This window comes from Corvus brachyrhynchos, unplaced genomic scaffold (genome assembly GCF_000691975.1).
Source record: "Corvus brachyrhynchos isolate BGI_N302 unplaced genomic scaffold, ASM69197v1 scaffold407, whole genome shotgun sequence".
Classification (NCBI taxonomy): domain Eukaryota; kingdom Metazoa; phylum Chordata; class Aves; order Passeriformes; family Corvidae; genus Corvus; species Corvus brachyrhynchos.
In genome coordinates this window covers 844271-866953 of record NW_008239056.1, presented here as the reverse complement: position 1 = coordinate 866953, position 22683 = coordinate 844271, and the positions used below count along the sequence as shown (strand labels likewise).

Sequence of the window (22683 nt, the reverse complement as noted above, 5' to 3'; positions counted from 1 at the left end):
AAGCTACACCAGCTGGACTCAGCTCACACACAAATGGGTCTCCCAAAATATCTTTCAGAGCATTACCAAGTTATTATTTGCACACAAGTTACTTTCGCCAAGAACTCAGCTCTGCTACAGGGAATATATAGCTCAAATATATATCTAAGTGAGAGCTTGTTACTGAAGTAACTTAGAACTAAATCTAGAACAGAAAGTAAAAATTAAAGTAACTAGCAGTGGCCATTTTTGTATGAAATTAATGTCATACTATCACATTACTCTGCAAGACACAAGATGTTAGAACTGTAAAACAGTTCACTGAGATTCTAATAATTCCAATTTTTTGGAGAGAAAAATGGGAGAGTTATAATATAAGGATACCAAAACAGTGTTAGATTTAAGACAATCTTCTAACACCCTTGAACTCCTAGCAAAGCACAATTTTCTGTTGTTCATTTGTCAACTTCAGACAGTTCAACCTTGACAGTTAATTACATTGAAAATTGCATATTTTTGGATGTAGTACCTGACTAGAAAAGCACATTACCTCATCTCTCGATGCAGAATCGATTTCAGCAGCCAATGACTGGGCTTTTGTTTGAGTTGCAAAGAGGTTTTTAGCTTCATAAAGACTAAGACTCAGAATCTGTCCATTAAGATCATCATTTTGGTCACGAAGTTTCTGATTCTCCTGTTTAAGGATGAAAAGACATTGCTTTTTAAGTTCTTCCTACAAGGTTTCATTAAAAAATAAATGATATTTTAACACCACAGGTAGCTGGGATGACATACAGCAAGGCTTCAAGCTGACAGCAACTCTTGCCTCCAGTGACAAGGCCTCCCTGCCTGAGTTTTCCTGTGGCATAATTTACATCACCACTGCAAAGAAGTTCTGCACAGATGCAACATGGCTCTTGTGCTTGTGAGAAGGGGGAGACAAAATCTGAAGGCAGAGTGCTTGGGCTTGCTGTTATTGGCATTTTTCAAGGCATTCCTCTACGTTTGATGCAGATCGAGAGGCCCTTCCCTGCTCACCTGCTTCAGCCGTTTTATTTCATGCTCCATTTCCACCTCTCTGGTTTTGGCATTGAATTCACTCAGGCTGGAGGAAGAGCTTCTCCCACGTCCAGGACGTTCACATTCCAGCTTGTACAGCTGCAAGTGCTCCAGTTCCTTCCGCAGGTCTTCGATGAGCTGTGGGCAGCAAACAGGCCCTATCTGTGCAGCCCTCCCTGCAAACAGCCTGCTCTGTACTCAGGTAAAAGCACTCCCCGAGCCTGGCTGAGGCCACAGTCCTACAACACAGCCTCTAACCCTCCTTTGGAAGCACAGGTCTCCTAAACTGCTCTAGAGCTGGCAATGGTTCTGACTGCTAAGCTTCATGCCTGAGAAGCATAATTTCCCTTGCAAACAGAGTATAGGAAATGTTAGGGCACATGCTTCTCAAAGAGTTATAAACCCTTTGGGTCAGGGATTGCCACTTATTAAGTATTCTTGCAGCATTCATTGCTCTGTGGGCACCCTTCCCACAGAACCACAATCCAGCAATAGCTTCACTGGATGTGGTGCTCTCAGTGTTCATTCTGTCTGCCTGTTCTTTCTCAGCTAGGCATCTCATCAGGTGAGATGTGACTGCCTGGTCTTACATCCCTCTTCACACTTACCTCCTGTGTGGCTTCCCTCTCCTTGTTGAATTCCAGCCTGTTCTGCCGCAGCTTGTCCATCATCCTCTTGTACAAATCCATCTCATCCTTCAGTCGCAGACTTGTGTCTTCCAACCTATCTGACATGCGCTGCCTCTCCTGGAACAAACGGGGAACTTCAGAACAGGCTGCCAAGTGCAGGGGACACCCTCAGTTTCACAGTGTGACCCTATAGACACAGCTGGTCATAAACTGGCTTGTGTCTCAGGACATTCCTGCCTCTAAAGGTGACCAATGTTCAAATTCCATTAATAATCTTCTTCAAGGAAGGAAAATTTAAGAAGCTGGGCCAAGAACTGTAAGAGTTTGATTTTACATAAACTGCTGTTAAATTGCTCAAGGACTCAGGAGTTTTGTTACCTCATCTAATCTCTCCGTTTGGGATTTCAGCCGTGTGACAGTGCTTTTCAGATCACCATTTTCTTCTTCCAGTTGCTGAACCCTGTGTTAATAACAAAAATCTTACAGCAAATACCTCTTCAAGACTCCAGACATGCAAAACAAGGTGCTCTAAAAAGCCATCTTGCTTGCACTTGATAGAAAGACCAAACAGGGAAAATCTTTCTAATCATAGCACTTTTTAACACGAGTCCTTTGCTAGTTTGTTTTTAGGGCCCAGAATACTCCACTGACCCTCAGATTCTTGTGCTCCCAACAACAGGTATCTGAAAAAAAAAAAAAACCTGGAGAAAACAAACGCAGGCACAAGTGTTTGCTAGAACAATTCCCTCCTTGAATCGATGCCAAATATCCAGCTAAGCTGTCTACATGGGCTACATGGATTAAAGCATTACTGTAAAGCATCCTCCAAGCTTTTGGGCATTAGACATGTGACTGCAGAGCTACTCTACAGAGCTGCCAACCTGCCACCATCTGTGCACTGTCTGCTGGTGAACAGCCTACATTTAGAAGCAAAGTAAAAGTGAGGAAGAGAAGACCTTGTGCCCTGTTCAGGGTGGCACCAAGATGTTTGTTACCTTGTATTTAGAAGTTCAATTTCGGTGCCTTTCTCTTTTTCATACTTGCTGTAAGCTTCCCTATGTCTCTTTATCTCTTCTTCCAGGGTCTGTTCTGCTGATGTTTCTTGGTCTTTCAGTAGTTCCTCTAGCTCATGAACTCTAAGGAAATCAGATCTCATTTCAGTAACAGCTTCAGAAGTACTTATACATGTGCAAATACATTGCCTCTCTCTTTCTTGCCCACTCCTTTATTTCATTCTAATTCACCATCTCTCTTGGCATTTAACCTCTCCCAATATCTCTCATATTTACTAATAAACATAGAATTAAGTACTATTGGTTAAGCTATTCTTTCAGTCTCAAAAAGCTGGGACTAAGACACAGCCTTCTGCTCTTGCTACATGCAAGAAAAAAAACCCCAACCACCAGGGGTAATCTCTCTTACAGCAGAAGAGTTTTCTCAGTACAAGTCATTAACATCTCTTGTTTGGAGATATCCAAACAGACACTTGTTTGGAGGCCTCTTTTTCCTGAAAATTCAGCAAGGCAGCGCTATTCCACCTGGACTTCTCAGATGAAGCCTTATTTCACCTGCCAGCATTAAGGAAGAAAACTTGGTCATAATCTACAGGCAGAGATATTCCTTCCCCACAACTGTGCTCTAGCTTTGCTCTGACATGGTGAAGAGACCTGGCTCTGTGCTTTGTTACCTGTGAACCAGCTGTGTGTTCTCTTGTTTCAGTTTGCTCTTCAGGTCACCATTTGTCAGGCTATCGTTCTCCAGTTCTGTCACCTTCTTCTCTAGGTAAGTTACCTGGAAGGGCAAGCGGAAAAAACTGAGTTTGAATCTCTCGTCAAACACCCCTTCACTGTTCCTAACTGGCATTTAGCTACTCTGCCATTTTAAAAGGGGGCATATTTTGCTGCAAAGCCAGCAGAGAAACTAAGCTCCACAGTTCTGAGTTCCCCCAGACCCTGCACATTCCTTGAAGGTGATCACTACAAATACACCAAAAAGAAGTCCTAACACAACGCCTAGATCTGTGCTTGTACACTTCTTGCATTACTGCCAAGCAAAGTTGTAATAGTAATGGAACATCAAGGACATTTTGAATAATTTACTTCAGATCATAGGTAATTCTGAGCAAGATCTTCATCCCCTGATGCAGGGCTCCAGCAGGATTTGGTTGGGTACATTACTCACAGGGCACAGATATTCTCACCTTTTCAGTGATATCATTATCACAGGAGTCTATACTGTCTCTGAACAAGTCTTCTGTGCTGCCATTACTGCTGCTGAAGTTACTGTTGTGGAAGAGTTGTCTGAAAGATCAGAAGGATAATTATTTTGCTTGATGAGGAGGGAGGACAAAGAGTCTGGCTTCAGACTTTGAACATCTGATGGTAAAATCTGTGCAATCATTTCAGTGACAATTACAACTCTTTAAGCACAAGTCTTACAAGAGACTGGTAGCTAAATGAAGTCATACTGAGCACAGTCAATGACATTAATTCTAGGGAGTGAGTTCTTTGTTACTTTTGATAGAACTGCCACCAGCATTAACATCGTTTAAAAAATACTTAAGTCTTATTCACACTATGCACTGAATTGTATTTGCCTTATTAGAAATTTAAAATAAGGTCACCATTGCCCATTGGTTGGTACATTTAAGCTAGAAAATTTCATACAGTAAGAACTTTAAAAAAAAAACAGAAAAAAAGAAATCTCAAGCAGTTCCCACTGCACAATAGTGTCAGAATATGTAACACTGGAGATTATCTAAAATGTCCTTGAACCTTACAGCCCTCCCCAGCACAGGGCTGGTTCACTCAGTCAAAGGAAGATGACAATTTTGTATGTCCTTTTTAAAGGGGTGCTCTCCCTGTCCTTCACATTTTGGCAACAGCAGCAAGGCCCACATTATGAGGGTTAAAGAAGCAGTAACTGGACTGATGGAATAGCGGTATAAAGGAATACAGTTGGAAACAAGGAAGCAAAAACTATCTGTATTTTTAACAGAACTCTTTCCAGTTCAGGGGCCTGCTCCAAGACTAGCAGGAGCTTCTATATTCCGCAACATCCATACCAAAACACAGGCCCCTTCCCTTAAAAACTTATCTTGGCACATTTTCATTTTTCTAAAATTATTCCTACTTTCATCCCCCACTCCCACTTATGGTATTGTTACAGCTGATTCCACAAATATTCACAGAAAACTTGAAGACTCTTACCTGCCAAAAGCTGTGCTTGATATTTTCCTGTTCGGGCTACATGAATATAGAAGGAATTATGTAGGAATTAAATACTTATTTGATTCAATTTTAATTGCACAATGAAATATAATACTGACGTTTTTAGCGAAATCAAAAGATGATTCTGTGAACAATATTCTTTAACAACTGAATCAAAAGCTGCAGTTACTAAGAACGCAAAGATGAGTGAAGCCACAAATTACTGTGATCATTAATAAGTCAATTTACAAATACTGTTATATTTAGCAGAGATTTGTCAGTGTAAATCAGAGCAAAACTAACATTAGAAACACCACAAAGGAACACCAAGTTAGTGATGGACATTTATTCTGGATTCTCAGTTTTTAGATGATTTAATGAACAGTTAGTTTATCCTTCCCCATAATGCTTGCAAGTTCAGCACAGGAACTGAGGTCTTTCCATTTTTACAGCTCCCTTGTGCAGCCAGAGACAGGTGCTATCTAAATGAAGACCCCTTGCTGCAGACAACAGCACTGGAACCAGATCAAAATATCCTGCTGCATCTCTCAGTATGAGGATGTCACATCCCTGTGTGCACAGACACAGCTCTTGGTCAGGCATATCCAGCCTCCCTCAGAAACTTCCCAAAGCCCTGGCTGGTCACGGTCTGGATGTTGGCAGACTCCTTGCTAGGGCAGGAACATTGTTCATGACAAGTTCTACACTGCTGTGCATCAAGAGGAGCAGTGTGCTCTGTCCCAAGGATTATGCCAACAGGCAGGATTCACATCCAGTTTCTAGGGGGAGCTAAAATCCCACCACATAATTCCCTTCAAAAACTCTATGTGACTGTTGGAAGCACTTTCCAAGTGCTCAGCACAGCTTAGGAGTAATGGAATGGCAGAGAGAGAAACCTAAGGAAAAAGCTGAAATTGCAATGAACTCCAAAAGTAACTTCTGCCATAGGATTAATCATTTTTCCAAGTTCCCTTGACATCACAAAAAAATCCCACAGGAGCCAAGTACCTCTGCTGACCAGTAGCTTTAGGAGAGGCGCATGTAAGGTTATGTGCATTAGCCAAGGATCTGGAGATCCCTCCTTCCCACCTGGAGAAAGCAGTAGCTAACTGAAGATCTGCACTAAGCAGCACAGCAGATCCCACTTCCTGGGAAAAATTCCTTGAAATATCACTCTCACTCTGCAATCAAAGAGCTCATTGGTTAAAATATTTGAATTTAGTAATGATGTCTGCACCTTAAATCAGAAAAATATTTAACAGCTGATGAAGAACAGCATTTTGGTTTGGGCTAGATATCCAAGCCTAAATTTCTTACTGTTGTGTAAGAGCAACACGTATGTATGATGGGATACAGGAACAGAGAGGGCTTGCTCTCCTTCTCCTCCTGCTATTAGCCAGTCCCATGTCAAGAGGGCATTGCCAAAAGCAGTGCAATAGGCTGCTTACCTGTTTGCTTTCAAGTTTTTCAGCCTGGCTTCCAAATCGTTGAGAAGATTTATCTTTTTGCAGCACTGTGAGCAGTAAACATCCAGTAACTCGCTGTTATAAACATGTCTCATTTTTCGGGGGGTTTGGCCAGCACTGTTTGCAGGAAAGGAGAGATGTTACTGGCTGTAGTAACCAACCCCCAACAGGCTTTCCTCATGATTGTGTGTCTATGTGTCAGAACCACAGATGAGGGACTTGAAGAACCATCTCTAACCACAGCTCATCTACCTCAGAGCTGATGATGGCCAGTGCTAGTCTTAGGGCAAGTCCATCTATCTGAGCTGAGGACTTTCAGAGGATGTGGATGTTTCTGGGTGTCAGTGGAAACAATCAGTTTGAGTGAACTGAAGAACAGCAAAAGGTACATGGGGTCCACTGTGATGCACGTAGCAAAGGCAGCTACATGAGTATGTGCCACCTCAGCTATGTCCCCCTCTCATCTTGCCCATCTTCCCACTAGAGCCTGGCATGCAACCTCAAGAGTCTCTTCTCCAAGAGAAAGGCAGGAAGATGAAAAACAGAGTGGTCTGGTAAGAAGTCACATGAACCCCCTCAGATGGCAGGATGAAAGCAACCCTGGGATGAGGAAGAAGGGAGAAGTGGACACAGGTCTAAAGAAGAGATAACAGTATCTCTTGGCATGATAAAGAGAAAATAAACTCAAATAAAAGAGAGCAATCATGGCATGAAGTGCACTGAGCCCCAGGAGTGAGAATGGAAAGGGCTGCATAAACCTGAGGAAAGAGGGGATGAAAGACACAAGCCATCATCATGAAGGGGCAGTGGAGAGGGGTCTGGCTCTGCATGCATGACAGAGGTGGCCAGGCTGGATTGCAGAAGTGATGGAAACAGAGGCAAGCATGTGGGGGTCGCATACGGAACAGAAGGATGCAGTGAGCTTGTCCTGTGTTAGCAATGAAGCACAAGACCTCCATGTGCTATTGATCCAAGGAGACAAATCCTAGAGAATCTTCATGCTCAGCTCTTCCCAGCCCTGCTCACCCATTCCCTTGCTTTCGGAAGGACAGTAAAATCTGGACCTGCCTTGGCCACAGGACGTAAGAGCTGCAGAGACTGAGGTCACATGCGGAAAGCAAGTGCACTGCTGTGGCATTTCTAGCTCCTAACAGACAGCAGCTACTTGCTTATGTTTTCCAAGACACTCCAAGTCAATAGGATGCTTGTTTCAAATAATGCCCTGAAAATATGCAGCAGCTCCCCTCACAGATTAGTGCTAAGGATTTGTACTATCAGAACACTAAAGGGAAAGACCTCTTTTCTAAGTCTTCCCTGCATCAGGGTGGGTACATAATGCTAAGCTGGTTTCCATTGCAGCAGATCCCTTCACCCTGAACTGTGAAATTATTGTCTGCAGTAGAACAAAGCATCTACAAGCAAAACAGCCCAGTTATTTCAACAGAACCCAACAGAGATTATCAGAAACATATTTGCTATAGCTCTTATTATTAAATGCAGTCTGTCAATTAGAGGGCAGGAAATGAACTGATAACATTTTGCTTTTAAGGTGAGTCTGTCTAACCAGTGTAAACTCTGGTATTGTCAGAGAAGAATAAAAATGAAAAATTGTTTGTTAATGAATAAGGAGCAACCTGGAAGATACAGATGAGCCAAGGTCAGAGTAGGTGTTGGTTCTGGTCTCATCATCAGGGCATGGGCTACTGGGAGTAAAATCCACATCATCTCCTTCCCCATAGTCTTCAAACTGTTCTTCGTTACTGATCAGGGAGGCGGTGGAGTAAGTGGAGAGGTCAGATGCTGCAGAAGGGTTGTGAGGACTTGACCTGAAACAAGAGGTCAAAACATCTGGAAGGCCGACTTGGATATCACCTCACCTCACATGGAACCTTCCACCTTCACAGGCTGTCCCCTCTTTGAAGTTGTAACCCACTTACTTTGTGCTAAACCCCTGAAGTGCTAAATGTACCTGATGTGCAGATGACAGAGTGCCTTGAGAGACAAGAGCATGAGAATTTATGAACAAGGTACCTGTGTCACAAGTTTGGATCAACACCAACCATTTTGCTTTAAAGAGCACCTTGATGATCCTCAGCCACCATTTCCACGTGAAGACCACATAGGGATTTCTGCTCTGAATTCAGGAACCATGCAGACAGCTCCGAAATGCATGGGATAGTGAGAGGAACATGTGTAAGAGAGGTTGTCACTCTATTCCACAATCAGAGAGTTTCCCAGTAATCCAAATACAGCCTGTCCCACACCCCAGGAGTTCCAGCCACTCTCCTCTGTGTGGTCAGAAAGAAACCTCAGCTCACCACATACCACAGAGTCACTAAAGCTACTGACGTGACCTAGTGGAGGCTGGGTTCCTGCCCTTCCTTCCATCAGGACAAATTCTGTCTTTCAGAGGAGATATGAAGCACAAGAAAATGCTGTTTAACTACCAGAAAGTACCTAAAATGATGTCAAATGGGTAAGGAATGGCAAGACCCTGTGACTTCAGAGAAAGAGGGCACATAGGTAAACAGATCAGCAGAGTCAGGCAGCACAGAAAAGCAGCTGGCAGAAAGTTTTGCGCACATCAAATCTAATAAAACAGAGCAAGGTGGCTGCAAAGGGTGCACAAGATTCACCTGCCCAGAGTCCAGAATGCCCTGTGCAGTGCACCTGCAGAGTGCAGGTGTTTTATGCAGGTTTGCTCAGCTCCCACCTTGGTGAGGCATTCAAACAGACAAGCCAGTAAATTCACATACAAGTTCTTACAAACAAACTTCTCCCTATGGAAAACACACCTGGAAGACCTGAAATAGATGCTTCAGTTGTGAGGCCCTGGCATTGCCCAACTGTTCCCTCTACAGCAGAGTCCAAGGCCTCTGCAGTACAGACAAGGCACTGATGGAATCTGCTGGCACTTTATGCAGATCGGGTTAAGTTTTTCTCTCCCTTTGCTTCAGTGCACAGTGCTTGTATCTCCAGCAGCTGAGCCACAGGACAGTAGCTCCCAGGTGACATTGTTCTCCACACTCATAGAGCTCAACACTATTTCCTCCTACATTTCTTCTGAGTCTACCTCAAGCCTCTCAACATCTCTACAGAGAAAGTCCTCTTTCTGTAATACTCCACTTGTGAGCTGTAAACAAGAGAAGCACCAGTGTTCCTTTGGTGGATGGTGCAAGCATCATTTGCATATCGCTTCCCTCCAAAAGCAGTTAGTAGCAGAGGAAGCCTGCCAACATTTCAGATGTATGCTCTTTTGTTTCCCCTGTTTTGATGAGATCCATTTATAACCTGCAACTCATTTATCTAACTCACATTAACAGAAATTAGGGCAAGTCAAGCCAGGCATACTACTGAAGGATGAAGATAGGAATACTCATACTAGAAACAGATCAAACTTACCTAACAAGGCTCCTTGGCCAAGGGATTAGTGAGAAGCTCAACATATCACACTAACATTTATTCATAAAGTGCTCCTGTGTCATGGACATACTGTGTATTGGTAAGTTTTTGGAAGATCTTACAATTCTACTGCTGTTTGTGTCTCAATTGTAGTTACACCGAATCAGTTTGGGAGGAAGCTCCTTGTAACACTTCCACCAGGATTGGAGGTCTAAGAATTGCGTAGTCATTTGCAAAGGAGTTGCTAAAAGCAACCAATTTTCCTCATTCTCACACTTTCTGAAGGGAACTTTCAAGTGTTTAGTGCTTTTTTGTTTGTTTGGGGTTTTTTTTGTTTGTTTTTAAAGGTAATCTCCTGGTCTTCAGAGCAGGATTTCAGAGGGCTGACACACCTGATACACAACCCACCTGCTTCTTCAATAGGCAGCAAAGTAAATCTCTCTATTGCCTCTTTTAACACAAAAGCATGGAGCTTCTCAAGTTTTTCCCCCACAGATTTACCAAAGCTGAGGAGGTCTCCGAGAATGAACCAAGGTCTATCAGTAGTAGCACAGTAGCACTTGGTAGTTCATGCCTGCCCTGGAAGGAGGGTACAGGAGGCACAGTGCCTTGCCCACCCCCTTCACAAGAGCCTGACTGGCACAGCTGGGAGGAAAAACATTTCAAACACAGCATGGGAAAAAGTCAGTCACCACAAGGATGGGGCTCTGGAGAATGGCAAGCAAAGGAAACAAGTTTTATAGAGAGCTGATGGAAACTGTAATTATCTCGACAAAGTCTCTGAGGTTGCTTGGGCAAATGGGAGATGGCCAGAACTCAGCTGAGAAATTCAGGAGGAGGGCAGGAATGAGGCAGCACAGGGAGCATCCGAGGAGGCCCAGGAGAGAGAAGGAAGGCTGCCTTAGCAATGAACAAAGCTCAAGAGGCACAAATCAAGATGACAGGCCAAAAATAGGGAAGACAAGGCAGAGGCTTACAAAGCAAGCCCAGCTGAGCTCTGTCCTGTGGTATTGCATTAATTCAGTTCAAAGCAGGATTAAACCAGGTTGGGTCCTTTTCCCCCCCAGTCATCTTTAACCAGCACAACAGGTACACACCTGGGAAAAGTCAAGTTAGGGTTACAGAGACACTGTTGTTAACAGCAAACTATGATTGCACATGAACATGCCAGGACACCCCGTGTTAAACACAATTTACTGTTGCACAATAAAGGTTATGGAAAATTAGAAACACAAAGAATTAACTTGGTACATGAAGTTACAAAGCAAATCAGCAGAGCCCACAACATCAGCTAACTAGATGTACAAAATACTACAGCAGCATTCCCCATACTGAACTGCTTTGCAGGAAGTATTTGTTTTAATTCCAGCCTATAAAGCTTACAGCAACAGAGAAGAACCTAAGTTCTGGGGGATGCTAATGCAGTGATTGTTCTGGAGAGACCCAACACTTCAACACACAACATTCAAGTCCTGTGAGTGCTCACAGAATGTGCCAGAAAGAGCCAGGAGTGAGACTATCTAAGTCACTTAGAGGACCTGGACATCCATCCCCCTTATGTTGTAAATGGATGTTAAGTTTCTAAATCCATCAGCCATCCTCAGCCTCCCTCAGTAGGGATTAGCCACATAAAGGCTCCTTCCTCCCTAGCAGACGCTTTGGAAGCAGAGCTGCCATGAAGCAAAAGCACCACTCACTTGTCACCGGGCAGGAAGAGGCCACTGAGCACCCCGTCCTTGTCCTCGCTCCGACAGACATCCGAGGCCTCCGAGCTCTGGGCACTCTCGATGGCACTGTCCATGTCAGACTCATGGTGAACCTCCTGCTGTGCCAGAGTCATCACGTCCTCATCAGGAAACAGCTCTGACTCACTGCAGGCGCTTTCGCTGTCCAAGTAGGCACAGTCCTGGATTTCACCGCCCTGGCACAAGGAAAATCGGGAGTCAATTCAGATCACCCCTTAAGGCAGTTCAGCAGATACAGGAGAAGCAGTAAGACACTCTCTGGATCCCCTGGTAAGCAAGAGTAGTACTGAATAAAAGCCATAAAACAAAAAGCTGACCTGCTTTACAAAGCCAGTTCCTGCAAGCCAATAAAGTAGCTTTTACCTTCCAGAGGGGCTCAAGCACTGTTTCTGACTTCACAGGAGAGAAAGACACAACACCCAGCTAGAAAATGCAGTCAGTTTTACCCTAATTCACTAGCAAAATGCACTTGAAGTAATAAATATCCTCAACGTTTTACAACAAAATGAGCATCTTTTGAGAGATGATAATACGTTAGTCACCGAGAGTTAGTCCTTTGATTAATATTACAGATAAAGCAAAAGCAAAACAGATAAGCCTAGCAGTTTACTTTGTCTTTGAGGATGGACAAAAATTTTTAAGGTGAATAGAGAGTTAGCAGGTGTTAAATTGTTTAGGGTAAGTCTTGGTGATAAAGATTTATGAGAGCAAGAAAAAAAAAGCAAAATCATCTGTTCCTGCTTCCTGGAACCACATGTCTTGATTAAGTATCAACTAAAATAAGACATCATTCTCATTACTGCAACTCTTTGCTCTTGCTGTTTGTCCTCTCCCTCCCCTTCCTGCCCCATGAATACTAAGAATAGCCAAGACAAGCTGGGTTCTATTTGCTTGTCCCTGAGGCACAAATAAAAATTCTTAATTGAAAAAATAAAGGGTAAGATTTTACTCTGTCCTTTGATAAGCAGCCACACAACACTGCTTTGACAATTCCCATCCAGCATGACACAAATAACTCAGAGCTCCAGAGCAAGTCCTGACTCAGAGCTCCACTCCAAAGCTCACCTGGAAGCTCCACAGACAGCCTGACCATTGAGCTACTGCTAGCAAGTGAAGCTTTTAAAGCTGAGTTCACTGGCACAAGGAATGGAGCACTTCATTCAGGGATATACCTCATGTTTAGGCACAACTGCCATCCTACCCAGGAATCCCAAGGCACTGGCACCATGACCTGGCCTTCTGGTGAGCGTGTTTGCTGGGACACTGGCCCAGTGGCACCACTTGCCACAGCGTGGCTTCAAGTCCATCCCCACAGCCTCTGGACACTCCTCTGCTGGAGCCAAGGAGGCTCAAACTCCCTTTTGCAGAACCAGTGATGTTCTGTGCTGATGACACAAATTGTCTTTTCCACTTCAACAGGAAAAGAGTCAGGCAGAAGCTGCAGCTTTTTAAGAAACTCCTATTAGAAAGAAACTCCTATTAGAAATGCAGGTCTCACCATCCACCTTTTTCCTGAAATACCAATTTATATAACTGTGAAATCTTCTAGCATATGGAGGTTGAAGAAATTCCAAACAAGCTCACCTGCTCAAACCTCATTAACTAATGAATACCCCAGCAACGAAAAGGACCGTATTGTATGCTATGTTTGAAACTCCAGGTACACACTCAGAGCAGACACCTGGATGCTTTTCTAGCTGAGCTTTCAACAGGTCTTCCAGATCTACAAGTAATGTCAGTGAGACACCTGGCACTATTCAAAAAGCCTTTTCCCACTGTTCTGTGTCAGCTCTATTATGGCTGAAACTTTCCCAAGGTATTGCTTAGAGAGATGTCCCAAAGGATTTATCCTTGGTCTATGCCATGTAGTATTTATTGAAGCCATGCTGCCTCATGCAATCAAATTTATAGCTCTGAGTCACAAGCCCTCATCCCCAGCGAGCCCGTGGTTTGGCAGGTCAGACACCAGCCCTGGAACCTGCCCCAGCCCTGCCTTAGCCCCAGGTTCTTCAGCACATCTGACTTGCACCTTGCAAGCAGGGACAACGCCGCTGTTGCTCCTTGCAAAGTACCTTGGGACCTACAAATAGCACAAGCAGTACCTTTTCAGTAGGTGTTGAGAAAGCAAAGCTTGTTAAGAGCAATTGCAATGTTTCAGAACTACCCAGAAGTGTTTATTTCTCTAACATTTCCCCGAAGTTTCCTCCCCCATGCTGACCCCCACAGGCACAGACCTCCCATTTTCTTAACAAGCTTAATGCAATAAAGCCTAACTGCTATTACAGAACTGCACCAGCTGGTAAAAGTCTAATCAAGGAGGGAGAGAGCGGCAAGGAGTACACAGTGGATCCCTGAAGGTCCCAATTAGCACGGTTTTTTCAGAGGTCTTGGAGAAGTCTCTGCTTAAACAAATTTTTACAGCAGGAAAATCTCACTGGTATTTAACAAATTAACATGGGAAAGTAAAGGTCAAGAAGATCACGGAAGACTCCCTTTTTGCTCTGCAGGTAACACCACACATCTGCTTCTTCTAATAATAGCAGCTGAGGTGCTCTTTGAAGAGTCCATTATCAATTAAATGTGCAGTGTCATCTCGACAGGCTGGGGGCTTGGGCTCACTTCTCCTCAGTTTTCTGGCAACCTTCCCACATTTACTTTTACAGGAGAGCTGATCTACACCTACACCACACACTGCACTGTCCCCAGCTTGCTCAGTGCCAGGGATTCTTTTCCAAAGTGCAATTCCTCTGTTCCTGTGCTTTTAAGCCCCTTGAGGGGGGGGAAAAAAAAAAAAAGGAAGAAGAAAAGAAATTAGTTTTTGGAGGCATCATAAGCCTCAACACCTGCTTTACAGCTTCTGAAATGCCTCACTGCAAGACTTGGAACCCCTCCTGGAAGCAGGTCCTCCCTTCTGCTGATCCCATCCTCGAGCAGTGGGAAGCTCAGGGACTGATGGGGACGGGATAAATGGAGAACATGGGCCAGCCAAGCTCCTTGGAGGAGCTCCCTCTCAGCTGCTCCCTCACAGAGGGAGACCAGATGTCACATCCCAGGTTGCCAATGCCCCTCTTCACAAACCTGGCCTCGACCCCATTGCCCGATGCAAACAAAGCGGGTGTTTAGGAAGCACATCTCAGCTGCTCTTCTGAGCACCAGCAGCCAAATCACACACTGAAAACCTCAGCCCTTTCAAAGCCAGCAGCACCACAAACAACAGTGCCAGGAGCAGGAGGACTCAGCTCCATTCACGCTTTTAAGTGCTCAAGGTCCACCTCCAATCGGTGCTAACACAATTTCAGCTGATGTACAGCAGCCAGGACCAGCGACAGCCACTGTGCTCCAGCCTGCACACCGGTTCCCTGTGGGTAGCAACTACATGCTCCCCCACGGAGCTTTGAGAGCTTTGGGGTGTGGAATAATGCAATACTCCTGGCACATGGGTACCTCTCGTGCAGATCCTGTAAAGCATGGAACTCTGATAACACCACTCAGGTGTCTTTTCAGCTCCATGGGTGAAACCAGCCTCTACTGCAACTGTCACAATCACAGATGTAATTAGAAGTTTTCCTTCTGTGGCCTGAATAACCAGTAGGAGAACATAGACAAAGGAACTTTAAAACAACTAATACAGGTTAAGCAAGCTATTACAAGACAACAAAATCCAGGCACGTTGCTAGTAAACAATATACAGGCATCCACACCTTACTGACTAAAGCTGTAAGTTATTTGAAGTTGTAATTGTTCAGTGATCATAGTTTCTCACAGAACTATACTTTCAATGATGACGTCTACCACAAGCTGCTTACAGACCACACCTAAGGAAATTACACTGCAGGAAAAAAGAGAAAAGAAAAAGAAAAGGCTGATTGCATATATTAGCCTCTCAAATTATTCCTTCATAGTTTAGATATCTACAGTATTTCATGTATCAAATTAGAGGTTGGCAAGAACAAGTGTTACTCAGGTAGCCTTAAGAGAGCTAATTTGAGATTAAGGAGAGTTTAAGAAGTTTAAAGATGAATAGACACTTCTAGCCTGAGTCATTTGTTTCCAGTGCATATGTCATTAGCAGAAACCAGCAAGAGAATGAGGTTCTGACGACTTGAATATGAATCACTAGGGTTGTCATTCTCCTAGTCAGCTCCCTTCTTTGTTGGCTGAGTCAAAAGAGATAAAGCTGCTGCTTATGATCTTGGAAGATTCTCATAAAAAGAAAACCCAACCCTAAACGTTAAAATACCAACACAACATAGCTGCGGGTAGCTTTAAAGCCGTAAGTGCTTTGCACTTTATCTAATCGGATGCTCAAGGTAACTCCAAGTGCTTCACAGGCAGCCGGCCAGATGCTTGTATAGCAACTGTTGAATATTCAGCAACAGTTTGCTCTATAGAAGCACCTGCTGCCCACAGATCCAAGGCCACTTCACAGAAACTAATGAATTCCCTTCCTCAAAAGAGGCGATTGTATGGCTGCATTGAAGGCAGATGAGTAAGCCCAGCCTGCCTGTGCAACAGCCACCCCAAACAGAAGCAGGAGCCAGAAGACAGCGATTCCCATGGATTCCTTCTGATCCTAGTGGGGCAGGAAAGCAGTGTCAGCATTAGGTGGGTATGGGAATACAGCTCTGCCTTGCCCTGCAGTGACCTGACTGGGTTTTCCCAGGTTGGAAGCAATCTCCAAAATATGCATATAAAGCAGCTGAAAGCTAGAAACTTGGCTGACAGACAGGCTACATGACATGCCGACATCAATACATTCATGCTGAAGAGCAAGCCTTGTTAAAATTCACTCCCATCACAGCCAAATCACCAGCACCCCTGACATTCAGACAGCCTCACAGTATGCTGGAGGAGACAAGGAAGAAAAGAGGATTCAAGTATCCCACCACAATGCACTCGGATTAGTAAGAGCTGGACCCATCACACACGACCAGAAACAAGAAATGCCACATGCAGATCAGCCATGGCACTTCCCTTACCAGGATCATGCCCCTGACTCCCTCTAACAAGCTGCTGTGAGACAGATGCAAGTCTGAGTCCCTGCACCTTCCCCATCCACTTTCTTCCCAGCAAAAGCACAGGAGAAGTCACCTCATCACAACTGGAAGGGAAGAGGTGCCATGTGGAGGTGTGCCAGGCTCGGTCTCAGATGAAAGTTACTTACTGTTGCACTCCATCATAAGAGAAAATCCAGGCTCTCTCATCTCTTTTAAGCAGCCACTGCATTGGAAGGCAAGTAGTCTCTTAATTACCGACTGACAACGAAGGGTGTGAAGCATTTCTCACTAATGTGTTTTAGAAACAGCCACTCTACAAACATTTGCATATTTACACCAAGTGGGCTATGAACATTTTTTTAAAGTACAGATTTTCCCCAGCGTATTTCCTTTCCTTTTCAGTTGTCAGGCAGAGGTGGGGAGGTGCTGATCTACCCTTTGATCTGACGGGAACAGGAGATACTGTGTAATAGGAAAGTGTAGAAGCACTACGTGAGACCACACATGCGCATTGGTGTCCATGATGTGAGTGAGCTCTCGCCCACGGCCAGCCTCCTCTTGCCCACATCTGGTTCTCGCCCACATCTTTCTCTCTCTCACCCAGGCTACTGTGGCTGTGCACAGGGGAGAGCAGGGCTGCTCACAGGTAGGCTGATGGGGGAGGGAGGAAGTCACAGAAACCGCTTCCATCTCCTGCTGCAGAACACAGAGGAACACTGAGTCTCCCCCATATAACTGGGAGGATAAAATCTCTCAGAGTTCAAGATCACCGTGCAGAGCACTGTTATTTCACTAAGCTGCTCAAATAAGAAGCTATTTTAGGGCCACAAGTTAGTTTGGTCAATGCAATAGCTTCCTGTGATTGTTTAGTTACTCAAATCTAGTATTTGAAGCTCAGTTTAAGGCAAAGCTTCACACGTTGTTGTGGGTTTTGGAGGGGACTTCTGGGGGCAAGATTATTCCTAAGAAGATCCAGATCTTGGATCGAGTGCTGGACAGCATCCTGGAAAGGCACTGAAGAGTCCCCAGATAGAGGGCAAGCCCGTGCTGCAGTGCACTGCCAGCCTCCCTTCCCGCTGCAGGATAACATCTGTACCTCGTACAATTGTGCAATTCAAGCACGACAGGTTTCGACTGGAAGACCAAGCTGGGGTTCTGAAAGGTTCTTCTGTGTTCTGGCTGGGAAGTTCAAAGTGACACCCTGCCTTTTCCAAGGCAGAGGAGAAAGGCCGCGTGCAGCCTGGAGCCAGCCAGGGAATGGCAGGAGTCAGGAGTGTTTACACTCTGCTACCTGTCACTTTAATTGGCCATAATGGAGATGCCAGACCAGGGTCCAGATCAAAGCACTCCTTCTCACAGGTCATTGTTTATGGTCTGAAAGTTTTAACATTAAAAGGCTTCAGCAGAGTGCTAATTTGATCCTCTAAAGAAAGAAAAAAAATAAAAAGCTCTTTCCTTTACTTTGAAGTTGTGTCCCATCACTCCCTGGGTTGCTTCCCACTACTGGACTATCATACACTCATCAGCCATCACTGGGGGCTTATCAAAGCAAGAAGAATCCCTTTGCAGATGAAAAAACATCCTAATCTGGAATTTGAGGTACAAGAGTACATTACCTTCAGCATGGATGGGGCCAGCACATCAACCACAGAGTTCAGAATTACACCCACCACATCGTTTGGCACCTTGTTCCAGCATTGCTTAAGGCAGTTTTACCTCTGAACTGCAATACAGTTTCCTTTTTCTTTCACATATCTAGCAAAAGTGGTGCAAAGTGGCACCACACTGACACACCACGAGCATATCACAAACATCACTCAGGAAACTCCCGGGGTGTCCACTCCAGTAAGAGCGAAAAGAGATCAAATTACCTGAACAGTCTCTGGGAACATTTCTAGAGTGAAATGCTTGTGACTGTGCGAACTCCCAGACCTCCTGAGACTGGTACCACGGGCCTTCCCACACAGTGAACTGCTGGGACAGCCCACAGCAGGTACCCTCTGCCACCCCCTCCTCCCAGACAGGGCACCCAGGTCAGGCAGCTGTATGTTGAAATGAGCTGTGGGCAACTCAGCATCACCTTTGTGCTGTGTATGGGAGTGCTGCAGACCTTGGTTTATAAAAGCTGGTATACAACTGAAAAAAAAAAATCATATTTGCCTAAAAAGATCTGCAGAGAAGATAATAAATGTGACATAATTAACCCTCTTGAGAAGCCTTTGCCTTGAGATTAGACAATCTCATTCTATTTTTAAAGTCAGAACAGCAGTAACAGGGAGGGAGGACAGAAAATGTCAAAGTCTTACCAGGGTTTGTTGCCTGGGACTGTGGCTCAGCCCGTGCTGAACCTGCCAGCAGGGCCAGTGAGGGCAGCTCTAGCACACTGTGGGCAGCAGCATTCACCATTCCTTTGGCAGGAACACTTGGTGACAAAACTGTGCCCTAGGTTGTGTCCTGGGGGTGCCCTGGCCAGATGTCACAGCATTCCTCACACAGCAAACACAGAGCTGCAGCTCATGGTCAAAGGCACACCAAAGACCCCCCAGTACAGACCAGTCTTAAGACCAAGGGTCAGAGGAATGGTCAGATTACACTGTTTTGAAGCAATCCTACAAGTGAACACCTATGCTGTGACAAAGAGAGCTGGAGGCTGCTTTCCAAAAAATGTCTTTATTTTATGCCTAAAGCAGCCTTTAGTGCCTTCAGCACTCACTTCTGAATTCAGACCCCTAATCAACCAACTCTTAAGTTACATGATGCTCTCTGCCACTGGTGTTTGCTGCTCAGGGGACAGCTGAGTTCACATGCCAACGTGTTTTCCTTGACAAAGCCTCAAGGTCACCCTGTCGGGGACTCAACAAATAACAAAACCCTAGCATCACACTTGCCCGCGGGCGCTGCAGGCACATGGGTGAAGAGTTCCCTGAGCTACACTTAATGCTGGCCCAGCCCCTGGGTGAGGAGGAGGGGAAGGCATCTCCTGGCACCTCCAGAGCACCATTAGGCACAAACAGCGTGAAGAACAGGAAGAAGCTGTCCCAGGCAGGAACAGTTCTGCCTGTGTCTGAGCTAATTATTCACAGGAACACTGGTCAAACTCCCTTCCCCCAAGGAATTTGGAAACTATAATTTTTGCATTTATTTTCTATACTACTGCAAGCTTGGTCTCCAGCAAACACCACGAAATAAAGCCATTTAAAGAAAAACAAAGAAAAAAAATATTTTTACCTCACAACTCATACTTCTGTCTTGCCACCCACCCGGGTTACATTACACTGCAGTCTCCAGCAGGGAGGGATGCTTGGGGAATGGCAGCAATTTCAGACCCCAAGAGGTAGAGAAACATCTCGAGTTTCTCCAACACAGTAAGAAATCCAGCCATGCCTGATGATGAGTAGTTTATGTTGGCAAGAAGAGGGAAATCATTAAGGATGTGGCTTTGCTGTAGTTTATACAGAAACACTTCCCAGAGCTCGTTGGTCACTCTGAATGCAGACGAGACTAAAAGGTAATTTACTTCATGTTTAAGAAATACTGAAGTAGCTCTGAAGAGCTCCTCTTTAGGAGAAGAAAGGAGCTGCAGGACCTTGGCTGCTCTTCAGCTCGTGGCTGGGCAAACCACAGGTTAATGCATTTCTGCTGCAGGAATAACTGGAATTGCAGCCTTTACCCAGCAAAGATTGCAAGTACTGATTTTTAAGAAATTTTAGTCTCCTCCCCTATTTATAAAAGACATTTTATTTCTTTTTAAACAAAGGCTCTCACATACCTGCTGCTTTTTTCACTTCTTACAGTGAAGTTAAAGCACTTAATTGCAGAAGGGCTGCCAAGCACATCACTGAGCTTCACACATGACAAACATGAACTAAGAACCCACTGATCATAAACCCTGGCTTGGTCAATAAGCTGGGTTTTCATTTACACAGTAAAATACACATAGGCAAGATGTATTTCTACCCTTGAACCTGCACAGACAAAGCAGATGGGAACTAGGTAGAAATCATTTATAAGATTAGGTTACACACCGAAAACACAATTCCAAGCAGAGCCATATGCAGAGACCCCCTACTACTAACCAGCAGCGTTAGCTGCAACACAGCGCCCAAAGCACTGTTCTGTGTTGTCAGGAAGCACTTACAGAGCCTGTCCTATGTTTGGTGCAGCAATCAACCTAAATGACTAAAGAAAGAACAAAAGGAATGACATTATTATGCTGCATTTCAGATTTTAAGGGGTCAGCTACCCAAACATGGTGAACATTTGCGGATATTAATATTTGGATAATGGTTAATTCAGTAACAACTCATGATTAGTTTAGTAATCACTTAAAATATTTCACTCAGACACTATATTTAAAAGAAAAAGTTAAGATCAAGCTGTGCTCGACAGACGTAACAGCACTGGTTAATCAATAACTGGAGCAAAGCAATTCCATCCCCCCTGCTATTTTGGCATGGGAAGTGTTTTGTTTTGCAGGCTTTGCGCATGGCAAAGATTCCCCAACCACGCTGGTGGTAAGAGCCCTGTCAAGGCAACCACAGCTGAGAAACATCTGTGCATCAAGTGGCTCCTGGGAGACTTGCTGCTGTTTGCAGTAATTCTTCAAATAACAAACTTAAAAGAAGCCCATTAAGAGAGGTTTTAAAACTGATTGGAGGCTGTCACATTTCACATTGGGTACAGCTCAAGCTCCTCTCAGTTTGGGCAGACGCTGCCAAACAGCCAACAGAAATTCCACCCTCCTTCTGTGCCCAGTTGTAAGAATAATATTCCACACTACTGCACATATTTAGTAGTGACACCAAGTTATTCCCCACCTCCCCCAAAAATCAGAAGGGTAACAGGCAGAAAAATAACTTGGGAAAGGGCAATCCAGTCCCATCACTGGAGCAAGCCCCCCATTTGCATGTCATCCGAATGGAATAAAACTATTTTCAACAGAAGCAGTTTTGATAGCATAGCAAAAGGGATCAAAATAATCACGAATTATACTGGTGTACAGGTAATAATATAATATACTGGACACAAATACCATGGAATTCATGTTTAGGGAATCTGTTCTGAACCCATTTCAGAAGTTTTCTCCCATCTGTGCCTCCTCCTTACCCTAAGTCGATAAATCAGCCAAATAACATGAGAATAAATCATTCTCTCTGCCCCCAAAGCCACCAACCTTACAAATCTGCCATAAGCAATGAAAATATTGCTACTACCAAAGCAGCAACATTAAACTACCACCTCAAAATCAGCACAGCACAGAGCAAGGAGGACGCCTGCCTGCCCCAAGATCTCTAACCACACTTCTGCCTAACAGAAAAGCACAATTGCCCTTCTCCATTTCAGGGACATGACAAACAACTCCAGGCTAGGCACTGCTCACATCTACAAGATCTCTGCTGTGAGCTGCTTTCATATGCTGCCAAACACATCTCACACAGGCCCATCGGGGGCAGAACCACTTCACCCACTGCATCAGGGCAATGCTGGTCCCACACGAGGGCTACAGGCAGCATCTGTAGCTCCAGCACAGGCTGTTGTGACTAACCACAAATCATTTTTTTCTGCCTATGTCACCAGCATCCCGGAGCCAGCAAATGCATTCAGAACCACATTTGGGTATTAAAAATACTCAACAATATGTAATGGCAATCCAAACACATCGCCAGTGCCATAGAAAATAATTACAGAGCAAGCCCCCTGCTTGCATTCATCCTTAAAAAGTACTTTTTTTCTCCTCTTCCCCCTTTAAAGGTTTCAATCCCAGGTATTTGGGCATCTCCAGGTTACAGAGCTGAGAGCTATATGAGGCTCCGCTACGCAGGAAGATACCCCTTCTTCCCCAACACCCCCATTTCACCCCACACGGCTGCTGACAGGCATAGACGGCTTTAGATTTTCCCATATAACAGTATCCCCAGGACCCGCTCACTTCCATAGCGAGCCCAACCTTCCAGCATACACAACTCTGGAGCGAAAATCTTCTCCTTTAGCAAACAAGAAAAAAAAAACCCAGCAGGGTTTCGCTCTACCTGCAATTTCATGCATTTCACGAAAACGCCAACACCGCCCCAAAAACCCCAGAGATGCTTTCCCCCCTCGCTTCTGGATCCCCACCGGAGCGGAGCGGCCTCAAGGATCCCCCTTCCATCACGGATCTCCCTCTCCTCACGCCGCAGCCCCGGCGCGGGTTCCCAGGA

General features: G+C 44.7%; 1 protein-coding gene across 1 annotated transcript in view; it reads right to left on the bottom strand.

Moving 5' to 3' along the window:
* RAB11FIP4 (RAB11 family interacting protein 4) overlaps window positions 1-22683 on the bottom strand; it is an 84775-nt gene that overhangs the window by 8603 nt on the left and 53489 nt on the right. The window contains exons 3-13 of the mRNA XM_017739147.1: window positions 11442-11665; window positions 7977-8168; window positions 6325-6459; window positions 4877-4912; window positions 3868-3967; window positions 3355-3458; window positions 2663-2803; window positions 2046-2127; window positions 1647-1784; window positions 1018-1176; window positions 530-673 (exon numbers count right to left, since the gene is read on the bottom strand). Coding sequence (XP_017594636.1) covers window positions 530-673; window positions 1018-1176; window positions 1647-1784; window positions 2046-2127; window positions 2663-2803; window positions 3355-3458; window positions 3868-3967; window positions 4877-4912; window positions 6325-6459; window positions 7977-8168; window positions 11442-11584 — 1374 coding nt within the window. The 5' untranslated portion in view covers window positions 11585-11665. The remainder of the gene's footprint in view (window positions 1-529; window positions 674-1017; window positions 1177-1646; window positions 1785-2045; window positions 2128-2662; window positions 2804-3354; window positions 3459-3867; window positions 3968-4876; window positions 4913-6324; window positions 6460-7976; window positions 8169-11441; window positions 11666-22683) is intronic.